The sequence below is a fragment of the Aquila chrysaetos genome, chromosome 8, assembly GCF_900496995.4.
Source record: "Aquila chrysaetos chrysaetos chromosome 8, bAquChr1.4, whole genome shotgun sequence".
Classification (NCBI taxonomy): domain Eukaryota; kingdom Metazoa; phylum Chordata; class Aves; order Accipitriformes; family Accipitridae; genus Aquila; species Aquila chrysaetos.
In genome coordinates this window covers 14,910,767-14,927,396 of record NC_044011.1, presented here as the reverse complement: position 1 = coordinate 14,927,396, position 16,630 = coordinate 14,910,767, and the positions used below count along the sequence as shown (strand labels likewise).

General features: G+C 37.0%; 1 protein-coding gene across 2 annotated transcripts in view; it reads right to left on the bottom strand.

The window, feature by feature from the left end:
• ESR1 (estrogen receptor 1) overlaps window positions 1–16,630 on the bottom strand; it is a 162,751-nt gene that overhangs the window by 55,280 nt on the left and 90,841 nt on the right. For both annotated transcript variants that reach the window (XM_030022700.2, XM_030022701.1), the window contains one exon: window positions 2,802–3,137. In XM_030022700.2, coding sequence (XP_029878560.1) covers window positions 2,802–3,137 — 336 coding nt within the window. The remainder of the gene's footprint in view (window positions 1–2,801; window positions 3,138–16,630) is intronic.

Genomic DNA, 16,630 nt, shown 5'->3' with positions numbered 1-16,630 from the left:
CAAAAATGCTTTCAACCCAGTCACTTGTATTGACTTTGCTCCTTGCTTTCCATCAACTAAGTGCCTGCATGTAGCTAAAAGAACTTGTGCAATGCTTCCAAGGCTTGAGAGGTGTGCACAGGAGAGGCTGTTTCCTGCAACTGCTTTTTTCTACTGGTAAAAAGCACACTGGCTTTTTAGAAAAAGATGGTTTTTACCCTTGATTCTGAAGCCTGAAACCTTAGTAAATTAGCTGAGAAAATAACTGAGTGGAATCCCACAATGCTGTTGCACAAAATATTTCACCTAACAGAAAAAAGTTATTCAGTTCTACTGTTTATGCATAAAGTATATGAAAATCCTCTCTAATTAAGCGGTATTGCATAATTACTAGTAATAATGGAGTATTCAAAGGTGGAGGTGAAAATACGACTTACATTGCCAGACACATTTCTCTTAATGTACATTTATTGCCAGTACATTCCAGCAGAAGGAAACTTAGGCAAACAGTCCAAGCAAAGGCCCTATCTTTGGAGTGATCAGTACTTTAAGATTTAATGTCAGCAACTAAGAACACTCAAACCTTTTCTAGGGACCAAATGAGAGATCCAAAAAAAAAAAAAAAAAAAAAAAAAAAGATTTAAGCACCTAGCTCCAAAATTCCTACTCTCAGAGGACCCAATTTGAGAGGTAGATAAAAAATTGGGCCTGAATTCCTTTAAATCAACTTGCTCAAATACTTTAATTTCTGCTTTAGATCATGCATACCGTCCTCCAAGCCACAACACCAAGAACCAGCTAGGTGTCCAGCACTTTCAGAATCCCCAAACTATTCATATTCTCTCTCCTGCTTTAGGACTTCCCTTTGGTATGATTGTTTGTACAGTGCCTAAGAGAACAAACTCTGACTGGCAAGGGATTTGGTTTTTTTTTTTTTAACCAAAGCTCACCAGTTTTAAATCAAACCTCACCTGTTAGAGTACTTATTAATGCATATACATAGAGTCATTTGGCTTAGTTTCTCCCTAGGAGCTATTTTGGCATTTGACAGGCACATTTATTTAAATGTAAAATACATTGGATATACATAAATAGTTGATAACCTTATACACTTCATTTTCCAATTTCAGAAGCTTGCTTAGGAAATAAAAGATATATTTGGTAAACCAGGCAGGTTTTTTTATCTTTACCAGCTGTAATCATCTTGTGACAAGTTTTAGAGAGATTTTTGAATAAAAAACAGATCTGAGTTCCCTAACAGTGTTGCTTTGTGTTTAAACACATTTTCATTAATTACATTAACTATCAAAATCAAATGTCATAGAAGACAAATGTTTCCAGTTGGACAACATAATGAATTTAAAATGTGGTATATTCATGTTGAAGGCAAATTAATGGATTTAACAGATTTGGACTAATTATACCTCCAAAATCAGTAGAAAAGTCATTTGAATCTAGCTGTTCTGATAGTGAATAGTTTTAACACTGTGGACATATGTTCATTTTTCAAAAGCATTTTGTAAAGGCATGATCCAAAGCATACCTAAATTAACAGGAGAACCCGCCCTTGACTTGAACAGACTGTGGATCAGGCCTTAACCACTGTGAGTTTGTCAAGAATAAAATTCTCAGGTGATTTCTTATAAGATATGATGAGAAATGAAACACACACACGTTCTCATTGATCATAGCTTGAGCCCACAAAGTGACATGTGAAAAGTGGTAAAAAGGGAACCCATGAGGGCTGGAAAAGACTCAGATTTTATGGGTTATTGATTTACCAGGAAGAGTCTTGCCAAGTTTAAATGAAGGAAAACAGAAAAATGGCATAACCTGGGTGTAATGCTTTTGAGGTAATGCACTATGTGAGTGAGAGCTGTGGCAGTGTTCTCTAACATCCCTTCATAAAGCAGCTACGTAACTTTAATGAAATAAATGACTCCAGTAAAAATTTAAGAGATCAGAATCCCAGTGAATTATAAACTATAAATTACCGTGTATGCTGGTATTTTTACAAAGCCAAAAGTACAGCATGTGCAATAAATTTTGAATAAATATTCAAATGTTAACTTATGAAAAGTAGTCTTGTAGAACTTTAATTACAAAACTACTCTCTCATTTCATTGATATAAATTAATTAAACAACATGAATGAATGTGTAACATATATTCACCAAAAATGTTACATAGTTGCCACAATTCTGTAATTCCCTTTCAGAAAAGAGGGGTCATAGCTCAGCAACCATGATGCACCAAAATGATAAAAATGTCTAGTTGCAGTAGGAAAAAAATTTGTACAAAAATTACTATTCTGGCTCTATTTTCAGACCCAAAGATCTGTAATTTATGGTCAAAAAGATAAACTGGCAATTAAATAAATAATACTAATACTTATAGGCTCAGTAGTGATGCTGAATTTATGGCTTACATTAGAGACATGAGAGCAACCCTTTTTTTCAAAAGGGATCTACGTAATTAACATAACTTGATTAGATAAAATTGATTCGATTTGGCTTTGAGTAATCTATTTTTATCTTTAATTTTGCTGGGTTTTATCTGGAAAAAAGGATTTACAATCAAAAAACTGTCCAACATTCTATAAAGTGGGGAAATATCTTTTCTGGAATAAATCTTTTGAAGAAAGTCACTTACATTGCGCTATAGTTTTTTATCAATATAAAATTTGTGATTTTGTATGTATTTATACTTAAGTGAACAATTTGCATGAAATTAGAATATGTAGTGTGAAAACTGGTATGTCTTTTTTCTATTGGTTTGTCATGTAGAAGCTTTTATAGTCCACTGGGGCTTTTTTTTGCTTACCTGGAACTCTCTTTGCCCAGTTGATCATGTGCACTAATTCTCTGTCTGCAAGGTTGGTCAACAGGGTCATCATAGAGGCTTCGTTGAATGGTCTATTTGGGTCATATTCAGAATAAACTATGGGTGGCTCAGCTTCCAGCAAGGCACTGACCATCTGTTCTGCTGTCAGGGACAGGGCTGGACTGTTCTTCTTGTTATGTTTGACGACCAGTGGACTTGTCCAAAGGGTGGGAGCTCGCAGATCTGTAGAAGAAGCCTCCCCATTCCTGGAATCCTGCTCCTCTCTTTGACGTTTTTGTTTCATCATTCGCCCACCTCTGCGGTCTTTCCGGATTCCTAGAGGCACACAAGAACATAATGAACTCCTTTACTTGAACATATGTATTACATACACATAGCTTCAGCCAATCAGCAGCTGCTGTTGATAGATCCAGGTAGCATTAACTCTTGATTTATTTTCTGAAGACTTCTTTCTATATATGGAATCTTACGTCAGTAGTTGGAGAGCAAAACTATTTTTAAAAGTATAGTGTCAGGAATAGTGCACTCCTTCCTAAAATTCAGATCATTTGGGCTTACACAGGACTCTAGACTAGTGACACTGTATAGCTGCCTTAGCTCCACAAAAGGAAGTCAGTAATTGGGAATAAATAAATATTTCTTTACAGCACAAACTTCAATGTATGTCCCAACCTGTAGCAGACTATTATTCTATAAAAGATCAATAACTTAATGATTTGGTTGGGCCAGATGGATCACAGAAGTAGCTTTCAAAAACTATCCAAGAAAGTTTTCCTCAAGTTCACCAATTGTTTTAACTAAACATCATCCTATTACTGAGCCTGTGATCTTCATAATTACATAAAAACCATCCAAACAAATTCCCATTATAAGATAAGCTTACACAGCAATAAAGAATGCCGTATAAGTCAATAAATGGAATTAAGAAAAGGAAAGATAATTGCAACCTCAGAATCTAATGTGGGAGACATACTGTCAAAAGGCTGTAATAACTGCAACAGAAACTGTCTTTGTCATTACTGCACATTTCTGCAGTGTGCTTAGCACTGTATGACCCTGAACCTTGGGATAATATCAAGTCAGCCATACCAATTAGAACAACAACATGAGACCTTAAAGTGGAACAAAATCTCCCTTTGTGAAAGGTTACAAGAAAAATATAATGATGACACCCACGTGGACTCCAGCCATAAAGGGAAGATTAAGTCTGGCTCTGAGTGGAGGAGGCACAGGCATTCTGAGGCCGAGTTAAAAACTTAAATCAATCATCAAATGGGGGTGAGGGACAAACAAGTAGTAAGGAAAGCACACAAGGAATTGAGCTATGAGGGGAAGGCAGCTTATGATGGGGCTTGTTCTGGAGTTCTCATGCAATATGGAAAAGCAGCACTAGTCCCAGTTTGAAAATCAAAAGAAGAAGACGTATCTATAGAAAAGAAGGAGGCAACCTATTCAAGAAACAGAGAAAACAATTTTAAAAAAACAAAAAAGGTTTGAGAACTGCTGTCACTTGCAAGTGATCAATACGGGTCTTTCTGATGCATGGGGGAGTGGGAAACACAATCTTTGGTCAGCTTTTTCCACACCACAAAAATTTAAACCCTTAGGTTCCTAGTCTTTGTTAGCAACATCTTCATCTTACATCCAATATTCCTTCACATAAATGTTGGATCATATCAGCAGGTGTCCTTTCCCAATCCCAAAGGAACAGAGAGGATCCTTAGATCTGTTTGCCTCTGTCTTAGACTATGGTGATATTTTCACTGAATTAGTACTTGAAGATTAAGCACTTTACATCCAATTCATTCAAAATCTAGTAGGCTTCCTGATTCTCTTCTATTAATCTTTCCAGATAAAGCAAGTTCAATAAATCTTTCATCACTCTTACTACTTAATCTCTCTACATTTTCCCATTCATTAAACTAGTTGTAAGCCAAAAGTCTCAAGTGCATTGCTGCTCCCATTTTTCTTTCAGCAATACCAATTTTTCCTACCACTAAACTGTTTCTATTTAGGACAGGAGTATTTACTTAGGAGAGGAGGGTGAGATTCCTGCTATTAAGAAAAAGACTTATTTTGGCAAAACGTCATTCTGGAGTTATTTTCATTGGTAGCTTACTTCATTGCAGTACTCAATAGTATGCATGCTCTATCTGTAACAGATTTGTTGTATGCTTTATATCAATGTGACGTTTTTTAATTAAAATTGCCCTGTGAAACATGCAGACATAATCATGTGAACAAAACTACACGGTTCATACACACTAAAGCATTTGTTAATGTCCTCACATCCCAAATTCTACAGCTGCTTATCTAGGAATTTTCTTTTGAAGAGTTAAAAGTATACTTGGGGCCTGTACTGTTCAACATACTCATAAATAGATGGACTCAGAACTGACATAATTCAGAAAAAAGATCCTGGGGTTAGAATAATACTATAAAAACATCAGATAAGTTAGTTTAGAAAGTAAATAGAAGGCTAGAAATTACTAGGAGAGGAAGGGAGGACAGAGTGACTTCATAAATCACAGATTTTATTAACTCATGAGGCACACTACAATGAATACTGTGTGCAGTTCTGTTCTTCCCATTTTAAAAAGAGATATAAAAGAAATGAAAAAGGAATAAGAGAAAGACAAGATAATCCGAAGTGTGAAACAAGTTTGGTGCAAGAAACAGTTAAATTGACTACGTCTGCTTGGCCTGCACGCCACATACAAGACTACAAAAATAGAAGTAGCAAGAAGATGAATAAGTACGAACAGTGACACCTCTAATGCAAGACGGTATCAAACAAAACTACCCCGTCCAAGTTTCAGAATAGACAAGAAGATGTTCTCTTTCACACCATGTAGAAACAAAGCTGAAAGTGTGAATACATTAGAAGTTAGTATATGTTAGAAAGCTGTAGGTCAAATTTGATGGAGAAAAGAATCCATTAAGGGTTAATAAACACAAATATGGCACCTTTGGCTTAAGTCTGCATAGCATAGATTACTGGGCGATCAGAGAGGATTCTTTTGGTTTTGCTTTTTTATTTATTCCAGGCTTGCTTTCTTAAGTAAAACAAGGATGTGATGAGAATTTGACATAAGAGAGGGAAGGTGGCAAATGTAACCACATTTAGGTGCTTACAAATCAACTAGTTTCTAAATAAGAGCACTAGTTTTATTTTTAACTTGCCTGCAAGCTTCCCACTGGCTTTACTTCACCTTGAAAAAAACGTGGTGCATTGAGCAAAGTTGAACATAACCAGTTTGGAGGACATGCCCCACACAAATTTATTTTTACATTTTTATTTCGGGATTTAAAAAAATCAGTTAATCAACCAACCAAGAATGGTAAGCCTAGACTGGATTTTGTAGAGACCAGATCTGAAAAAAAAGTCAGTAAGAGTATGCATTCCTTCTGCATCACATCAGCAGCTTTTATGATCACAGACAGCAAGGTCTTTGACTCTGTACAAGCATCATGCTCATCAGAGATTTATAGAAATTATTACTAACTCTTCACCTAACCCCTAGATGGACAAGCAACATAGTGATTTTATTATTGATTTTCTTGGACCAAATAAGAGTTAGTATCTCTCTGAAAAATGCAAGTGCCTCCAAATCTCCTTCAGCTTAATCAAATTTTATCTCTGTTAAAAAGAGATAATAGTGATGCAGTCACTAATTCCAAAAAAACACAACTCTATCAAGATACAATTTCATTGCCAAAAGTGCAATGATCCTGTAAGTTTTTTAAAATATACAAATGCATTAATTTTGATTCCACAGTTCAGCCAATAAAGGAACCTGAATTGCCAAAAGTTAAGAAAAACAACATTCTACCAAAAATGGAAGTACTATGTATCTTGCAAAAGCTCTGAAACAATTTCCACTTAAGTTTTAAAGCTACAAGAGCCAAGATTTTCAAAGGCAGTTTTATAAAGCTTTATATGTAAATTCAGTCATTTTGGATACAGAAGCAGGTTTCAAAACTGCTGAGTAATTATATACTCCAGTCAGTAGAACTTGATCATCAATAAAATTGCATATGGACTGTGGAGGCAACGTTAACCAAATGAAATACTTCACTAGTGTTTTCTAACGTGTGATTAAAACAAAACAAAAAATAAATTCCAGATTATTAAAAAAAAAATCCTAGATTAGGAATGTAGTGGATGAACATTGAATCTCAGCCATCCAACAGCCAGCTTCTTCCTACCTATTGCTAAGAACAAAATACCTTTATATCTTCAGTATTATATAAAATACTCAAGAATATTTATAGGAAGAAGAGGAGGAGAACAAGTAGTATAAAATTTGCTTTGCTCTGTGTTGGCCACAGAATTATGCATTTTAGATTTAAAGATATATGTACAAACTCAAATTCTATTCTACTTAAATATATTTCCTATGAACTCCTTTGTATAATATTCTTCAACTTCTTTATTATTAGAAATTTTGTAGGAATATTTGTCAAGTAAAGAATGCTTATTATTTGCAATAAATAGGAACAGATTTGATAAAACCCAATAAACTTTTCTTGGCACTAAGGCTGAAAAAACCCTGGTTATTTGATAAAAGTGAAACAGCCAAGATATTTTTATGTCCTTCCTATTGTTCAGTATTCTGGAAATCCTAAACAGAACAGCTATTGCTTTTTGTCTTGTTTGCAACACCCACCTGCTATCTGGAATACTTACTGTGCCATTTTCATTAACATGATACAAAAAATGCAAAAGACCTTCATCCTCTCTTTCCCCCATATGCACAGCATTCACTCTGCTTGTTCACACAAGGGGTGGATATTAATATGGAAACTGCATCTGCCTGTCATTGTAAAGTCTATGCACTTGCAGCCTATTTATTAACCCATCTCTTCATGTTCCATTTCAGTTTTGCTGGAGTTCTGAACCACTTTCCAGTAGCTGCAAGCAAAAACTACAATAAAGTTATTTTCTACGAAGAGTATCTTTCTTTGAAGGTTAAAACTCTCAGGTCGATTGTATGTTTAACCTTATCTTGTTTACCTGCAAATGCAGAAAAAAACCCCATTCCCCAATATTTTTGGAATGAAACCTATCCCAAAAGTCTTCAGAGGTCTAGTCCTCTAACCGCATTTTAGTATACAGATTTTCAGCAAATCATTTTTTGACTATCTGTATTAGTGGTCATCAATCATTGAGAAGGCTCCAGGCGCTTTACCTGTGGAGCCCAGTCCCACAACCACAAAGTCTCCTTGAGCTGCGATCTCCTGGGTCACCTCAGAAAGGGTGAGACATCAGCCCTGAGGAATGTCCACAACCTAAAATCTTTGGACTTTCTTTAGTTTCTGTTTCAAATACATCTCTCTGCTTCACCTTGCAAACAATCTGCAAAAATGGTTACGAGTATCACGATACATATTTAACAGTGGCAACAGAAATGAAGTTTTGCAATTTTCTGGAGGGCAAAGGATACTAATAAGAACATACAATAAGGTGGTTCAGTGTAGGTCATACCGATAATTTCTGTATTTTCTAACATTTGAGAATTCCACTTTGCAGCTTTAATCAACCATTAATATACTTAAGTAATATACATTATGACTGTACATATCATACACAGAGATTTATTTTCCACCAATTTAATTGTAGCTGTCATTGCATGACACACACAAATCACCTGACAACACTGTTCTAGTTTGGGAGAGGACATACCTATTTTATTGTATAGAAAAACGTAAGTAGGCAGAATGCAATTACACAAATTGTGAATTTAAGCAGGAACAATATCTCTTGTCTTGCGATAAGTGATATGGTTGTTGCAGCTGCGGTATTTTTCTCAGAATATCCCCTTCAGTAAAACTGGCTTAGTCCAATGCTGTTTATCTTAGAAGAACACTACAGCAACGTGAAACTAAGATAATTTAAAATCACTACCTTCTTTCAAGAAATCTAGAAGTTCATTATCATTTTGTAGCTGGACCACAAAAATATATTCACTTCTGAAGCAATTCCTTTTTTTAACTCTCTGTCAATAAAGGTGCAAGAGCAGAGCAATCTCCAGAATGGGTGCAGGAAGCCCATGCTGCACAACCAGAAGTGGTGGCACATTTGACTTCAGAATTCTAGGTCCATACAGTGGGATGAGACAGTATTTTGTCCTAGAAACTGCTATATAACATCTATTGGGAATACAAGGTTTTATTTCACATTTTATAAACAAAGAATTTTACCTGTTATTCCATAAGCTTTCTATGTGTATAATTAAGTAAGATTTTGTTTTGCCTCCTGAGGAAATATTTGGGAAAAGGTGACTGGTGAGAGCTCTCATTCCAACTCAGGAGCTGATATTTGCAGGAAAATGAGGGAGAAGAAGAAAAATACTTGTTACTCTTCCTTATTTTAATACTCAGCTTTGAAGTAACTGCTCTGCCACTTCTCCTTCTAGCCCTGGAAGATAGGGCTGTAGCACCTAAGAATTTACAGGAAAAGCAGAACAGATACAAAGAAAAACTGAAACAGCCAGAAAGAGAATTGATGGAGATCTGAAGGGGGGAAGACAACCAAACTGATATAGGGAATAGGATTAATTAATGCTTCTAGGATATATTTAATTACCGGGACATAATTACTGGATTGGCAAGTAATTCTAATTGCTGCCTCCATAATTTTTCATCATTTTATACACTTGCAGAGGTGATACACTCCATTCAGGTTAATTACTAATACCTTGTTTTTCCAGTGTATCTTTCTCATTTCAGAAGGATGTCATGATATTGTCTTTTCTCGTTATGCAATGACTGAAACAAATAAGTCTATCTTCATAAAATACTTGCTTTAGGATATAGCAGTCAGTATATCCATGTGCCTTTTCCATCCAAAAATTTTAACTGCAACCTCTCCTTGCACTTGCTGAGTTTATACTGCACTACAGATTTTTAAAGAACTAAAAGAATAACTTCCTAATCCTTACCTCCTTTCATGGGCAATGCCTTGACAGAAAGAACTAGTCACTTGTCTCTCTCTATAGAAACACAGATTAGGGGCGTATTGTTTATTTGGGGCTTTTTTTTTTTTCTTATAATCTACAGTAAAATTCATATAATTTTTCATTGAGCTACAGTAAAATTCTGCTTTTAGTAGATTCTGTAGTTGTCATAACATATATAATCATAAACATCATATGAGTAGAAAAACATGTAACTGGTTTGTCGTGGTTTAACCCCAGCCAGCAACTAAGCACCATGCAGCCGCTCACTCACTCCCCCCCCACCCAGTGGGATGGGGGAGAAAATCGGGAAAAAGAAGCAAAACCCGCAGGTTGAGATAAGAACGGTTTAATAGAACAGAAAAGAAGAAACTAATAATGATAATGATAAGACTAATAAAATGACAACAGCAATAATGAAAGGATTGGAATGTACAAATGATGCGCAGTGCAATTGCTCGCCACCCACCGATCGACACCCAGCTAGTCCCCGAGCGGTGATTCCCCGCCCCCACTCCCCCCAGTTTATACACTAGATGTGGCGTCCCATGGTATGGAATACCCCGTTGGCCAGTTTGGGTCAGCTGCCCTGGCTGTGTCCTGTGCCAACTTCTTGTGCCCCTCCAGCTTTCTCGCTGGCTGGGCATGAGAAGCTGAAAAATCCTTGACTTTAGTCTAAACACTACTTAGCAACAACTGAAAACATCGGTGTTATCAACATTCTTCGCATACTGAACTCAAAACATAGCACTGTACCAGCTACTAGGAAGACAGTTAACTCTATCCCAGCTGAAACTAGGACATGGTTATAGGTTGTAGCCATGATAAAGCCATGAGATCTCAGGTACTCTGTTATTAGAAGACATGTTAATGTCTTTCACCTGAAGATCTCAGGGTTCTTTTATTCATAATTGTTTTAACTTCTCAAAAACCCAAAACATTAAAATCAATGTACGAAGACTTAAAATCACACAGCGAGCAAGCAAGAAGATTAAAAGCAACACCTCAATCACCACTGGTAAGCCTTACCTATCTCATGTTGGTATGCAAGTATTACTTAACAAACATTTCGGTCTAAAACTTTAGGCACACAAAAAGGTGTTGTTTTTTTTTCAAGCATGTGCTAGCCCTGATGCATGCAAACAAACGGGTTATCTGTAGATGCAGTCTTGGCTTCCACATTGTGATTCAGTGACAATAGAAAGGCTTTTTAACGAAATAACAGAAGATGGTTTTAATAGTGGTGTGTTTACATACAGTCACAATTTGAGTAACGGCACAGTAGTTTTCTACTGCTGCAGGGAAAACTTATATTCACTCCAATTGCATTTTACATTCTCTACTTCCTTAGGTTACCAGAAGACAGCAGGTTTAGAGGGGAAGTCCAGGGAAATAACAAATCCATGAACTGTTAAATCCTGTGCCCCCTTTTTGTCAAAGTATCATCAGAGAAACAGCATGCTGTTGGACTAAATATTAATTAGCCAGAATATTTCAAATCATAGACAAAAATAATCTCTATCACAATAACTGGCTTTTTTTTGTCCCCTAACTGCTTAGAAACCCCACTGGTGACACTGAAAATGTTTCACTACTGTTCACTATATTTCCATTACTACCAGTGCCAGGTGGCGATAACAGCATCAGTCACTGCCCCAGCCATGGGCACAAGAATGCAATTACTGCTCAAGTCATTGGCACATAACTGAGCTGTACCACTAACGGTACATGGGCAGCACTCTGCAAATCCTCGCAATAGTCAGTACGCTACGAATTAGCTTTATACTTGACAGACATTTGGATAGCATTTCAAGCACTTGAACTGGTGGAAACAAAGTAGATTTGGAAACTTGACAAGTCAAAACATAAAGGCAAGCTAAGTGCCAGAACTGGAGAACCAGAGCTGAGTTTCTAGGCAGCAAGCACGTAAGCAATAGCTCCTCATTCGTATTAGCGTTGTTCACGTCTTCCTGGAACTATTTTGCAAAATAAGTAACTTTTAACCCAGGGAAGAAGCTCCTACTTAAAAACTGTTTGCTCAGAAATGAGTTTTTAGCTTCGAAGACTTTCCTCCCTATTTGTGGCTTCCTAGTAATGCAGACTTTTCCTTTTACTGCTTCCTTTCCATTTCAGCAACACAGCTGCTGTGGCTCCTAGGAGAAAGAGGTGCAGAACAGGGCTGGTGGGAACATTATGGGAAAGGACAGCCTTATGCACAGGAGAAGGCTGCAACACCTAGGCTAAACAGGACTACAAAATTAAGACATTTGGCCCATAATTAAATTTGAGGAAAAAGGTCAGAGTGGGGATAGTGAGTGTGAGGATGGTGTGGGAACTGTGCAATCAACAGTTTGTGGCCGCATTCTGAGGGGAAAAAAAAACATGGCAGGAAGGAACGGCTTTTGGTTTTTTTTCCTAAGAGGACAACAAAAAGATGGATCTGGGACTGTTTTTGGAAACAGTGATCGGTAAATGGTTTACCAGCTAACCTGCCAGTCTGGAGCAACCTTTGAACCTGAGTCTCTTTGTCCACAGTTCTGCTCCTCGTCAGCAGACCCCAGATGATAAGAGACATTTGACACTTCTATATACACGCACAGCCTTGCAGCGTTAACAGCCTAGAATTTTGTCAGTTTGTCCAAGGAGTATTTCAATAGTGCTTGGAAACACCGCCTCTTCTAAACAATTTTGTTACTCTTCAAGACTGATCTATCTCATCAGAATTATGTTGAAAATTGCTGGAGAGAAGGATTATCTGGTGTTTTGTAAAACAAACCCTGCTTGAGAATAAAAGACTAAATGTATGTGGTAAGTAAAAGAGATTATAAGTAAGAAGGCATCCTTCAGAAAGCCAGAGAGTCTATAGCCCAGTTGATGATCAGAGTATTAAAGGAGCATGCAGAGAAGAACAGGCCATGGCAGAGAAGCCACACAAATCCTTTATACCAGTATTCACAAAGAAAGAAACCAGATTTTTCTATGCCAGAAACCCTTTATATGGGGAGTAGGGGAACCTTTCTGAAACTGAAGTGAGAGTTGAAGAGGCTAGAAATCCAAAAGCCTCTCTCAAATAACCTAATACAGGAGGGATTTACTAAACTGCTTGAGAAGAACTCTGCAACTCAGTCCAGACTCACTTTGGTGTCATTGCTGCTGTTGGCAAAAGCAAGTGATTGCAAAAGGAAAACAGGGTGAGCAAGCCAACAGTTCTCTTATGGGCACAAACCTGAGTGTCATCTAAGCACAACTGGTTTTAGAGTCTAAAAGGTAGATGCAAGCAAGGTAGCTGTCTCCTAATGACCTCTTACAGTAATTTTGCTTTGCAGATAGAGCTCATTAGGCACAGCTGCGCTGAATTCAATAGTTTTTTGATGCTTCATTGGAAATAAAATAAAATCCTACAGCTTCCCCTAAAAGCTGTACATAAGTAGAGGTCAGGACTGTAATTACATTCTTGATAGATTTGTAACAGATAGAGACTGCTGAAGCTATGACTGCAATGTAGGTCCTAATATTGTAATGTATCTTGGCATGATGGTCCTCCCAAGGTGATTTTGGAGCTTTGAGGTTTTGAGAGCTTTTCTGTTTGGTTGTCTCTACATAAATACATTATTTGGTCACAGGAAAGTAACACCACTTTCCAAATTCAAATTTTATAGGCTTAATAAATTACTTCTTTTGAATATGATTCAGACAATCAGCCCCCTTATTTCATATCCATTTCTCTTTTAGAAAATTAAACAGAAATGTAAATTGTGCTGAAAACCCAGGTGGGTTGACAATTACTTTAAATGAAAAACATTGTCTAAAATCTTAAAAAAAAAATTAATCAGAATTAAATGTCTAATATTGAACAGGCAGGCCTGCCTCAAGTGACAGTGCTTAATAGCCTGGTTTCTGACAAGGAAATCTAGACACTCAGTAGTATAAATGAATAACAGATTTGAGTTTGGTCTGTGCACCTGAATGTTGCAATTTTTTCTACTCCTGAGTGGTTGATGAATGCTGTATGTCTGTTTATGTGGTTGTTTTTTTCAAAAAATATCTCTCATCCTTTTCCAAGCTGGAGATTTTTTCTCCTCTATAATCAGGACTACCTTCTATTAAAAGGGGTGGGGGGAGGCAGGGAGAGAAGCCACAGGAGGAGGATGCAGGGCCTAGGGCTTGCCTTCAGATATTCTGGTTCAACTCCCAGCTCTGCCACTGGTTTGCTCCGTGATCAAGTCACATTACATATCACAGAGACCCAGTATCCCTGTCAGCTACAATGCAGATCATAAAACTGGTCTTCCGTGTAAAAGTTTTTAAAGACCTGGTGACAAAAAATGCTGTTAACAAGCAGGCAAATGTAATTTGGGGTCTCTAATGACTATTTATAATTCACAGTTTGAGAACCAATGATCTGCTAATTACAGATGAGGGTGCAAGACATGGTTCATCCTAATCTGTATTTTGGCATTCAATTTTTGGCATTCATAGCACATGTTTTAAAGAGCATCAGAGGACATGTAGAAGAGAAGCAAGAGAAGTTCAATTAATCCATCATTCAGCTGAATCTCCTTCAGTGCTGACACTCCTGTGCAAATCATACTAAGTTTTGGCTACAGTAAGTATAGCAACAGCCCCATTTCTAGACAACATTTACAGTGAAGCCATAGACATTTCAGGGGTCACAATAAAGCCTTTACAGGAACTATACATCAATCATGATTTGGAAAAGCCAAGTAGTTTTAGGAGTATGACTCCATTAGTATAATTCTCAGACAGCAAGACATTGTAACTACTACATTTTAGAAATTGGATAATTAGGATATTGAAGCTATTTGGCCTGATATATCAGTACTGATAGTGCTAGACTTGAACTGTAAATGCCTAAGCAAGCGAAGAACCAGAAGCTCTAGTACTCTAGGAATTTCTCAAGCTCAGCAAGGAGAAGACAACAGCTGTTCTGACCTGCATAGGCTTGCTGAAAGCCAGTGAATGCACAGTGACACCCCGAGGTACATGTGGTATGAACAAGTGACAGACAGAGGTGGAGACGCAGCAAGGATCTTAGACTTCATTTCAAATTAATCAGCAATTTAAATGGGGAATATCTCATTGCTATATCTGTTCCCAAGTAATATCACAACTAAAATAATTCCTAATTAGGAATTTTTAAGTATGTATAGGCCAAAAAACCAAATATAAACAAATATGCAGCTATAATTAGCTTTACAATCTCAAACAAGTGTTCAGGAGTAAAACATCAAAAATTCTGCAGTGTTAAAGTTTTTTTACATAACTAGCTATAGCATATAAATAAGCATAAGACAGGTTATCCCATTTCCACCTGGCTGTAAAAGGTCTTAAACAACCCTTGACTAAATTCAGTGTTGAACCTGCTTTGAGCAGGTGGCCTGACAAGAGACCTCCTGGAGTTCCTTCTAGCTCAGATCATTCTGTGGAGTAGGAAGATAAAGTATTTTTGCGAAACGTGTTTACAACAATGGTCTCTCTTTCTTATTTTGGGGGAAGAACAGTGGAATATTACATTTTGGGACAATTCAATGGCAGCAATCTACTTTTCATGTGTGCAAAGGGGGAAAAGAAACTTTTCACTAAAAAAACTGGTTTCAAATCCATCTTCTTTTCCAGGAGGCTGTTCTAAACTTGCAAAACTTTGCTTCAAATGCTGCTTAAGTACATGCTTTCAGCCCATCAATTACATCTTAAAAATGTACATTCCCTCATACATTTGTCAGGCGCCACCTACACAGTTATTTGGCTGAGTACAGAACAGTATGTCTAATAAATAACCATAAAGGTTCTCCTCAGACAAACCAAAATAGCTTTACATTGTTAATCCATCTTCCTTCATTCATTAATTTCTATTTTTAATATAATTATTCATTAAAAGATAATTACATGGAAAACTAGAATGTCTGGAGCCCTTCCAGCGGTTGCATCAGAAATCGATTTACCTCTGCTTTTGAGAATGATTTTAATAACTCTCTAGCCTTTTAGCAGGAACAAATATAGCATTCAGCAAGGAAGCATAGCACTCTCCATTTAAAGACAAAACTCAACAAGGTTCTTTTCTGGGAGGATGTCAAATTTGCCAAATGTTTTTTTCTTTTCCCTGTAAAAATTTATCTTAAACTTCACCAACACTGTCACACTGAACCAGCCTGAATTCCCATGTCGTTACAGGTGGGTAACTATTTCAAGAGAATGTAAGAGAAAAACTGAAAGCCTCCAGTCTCTGGACTCCAATCTCTAGAATTTAATGAACGTTTCTACAGGCACCTGGCATGTGGTTATAGCACACTGTTATGGCAAACACAGACTTTTATTCCCTAGGCTGTACCACAGTAATCTCTGGAGGGTTCTCAGATACTTTGTGAGGGCAACACTGAAGGTTGTAGGCTTCAAATGTGCTGTAAAGCTGTAATTTCTTTATCACAAGAAACAACACTCAGAATCTTAGAAACAGCACTCAGAATCTTCTCTCTACAACACGAAATTTTAGACTGTTCAAAGACAGTAAAAACCCCTGGTCGTATACATGATCTCCATCTGGATCTAACACACGAGCACTCAAATCCTTGATTGCCACATTTCATAGAACTTGAGGTTGGGAAACCATCAGCATTCGACAATTATCAGAATTATGTAGGTCTTAGGGTGGCTAAAAATGGGCTACCAGGTCAATAACTGATTTTTCATTAAGGATCCACCATTTAACATTATGGCAAATTTTTGTCCACTGGCACTCTGTTGCTTTGATCCTACTGAGTACTTGATGTTAAATCTGCCTTGTCACACATGAAAGGCGAGGAAGAATGTAGCATGCTAGTAACTAGAAAT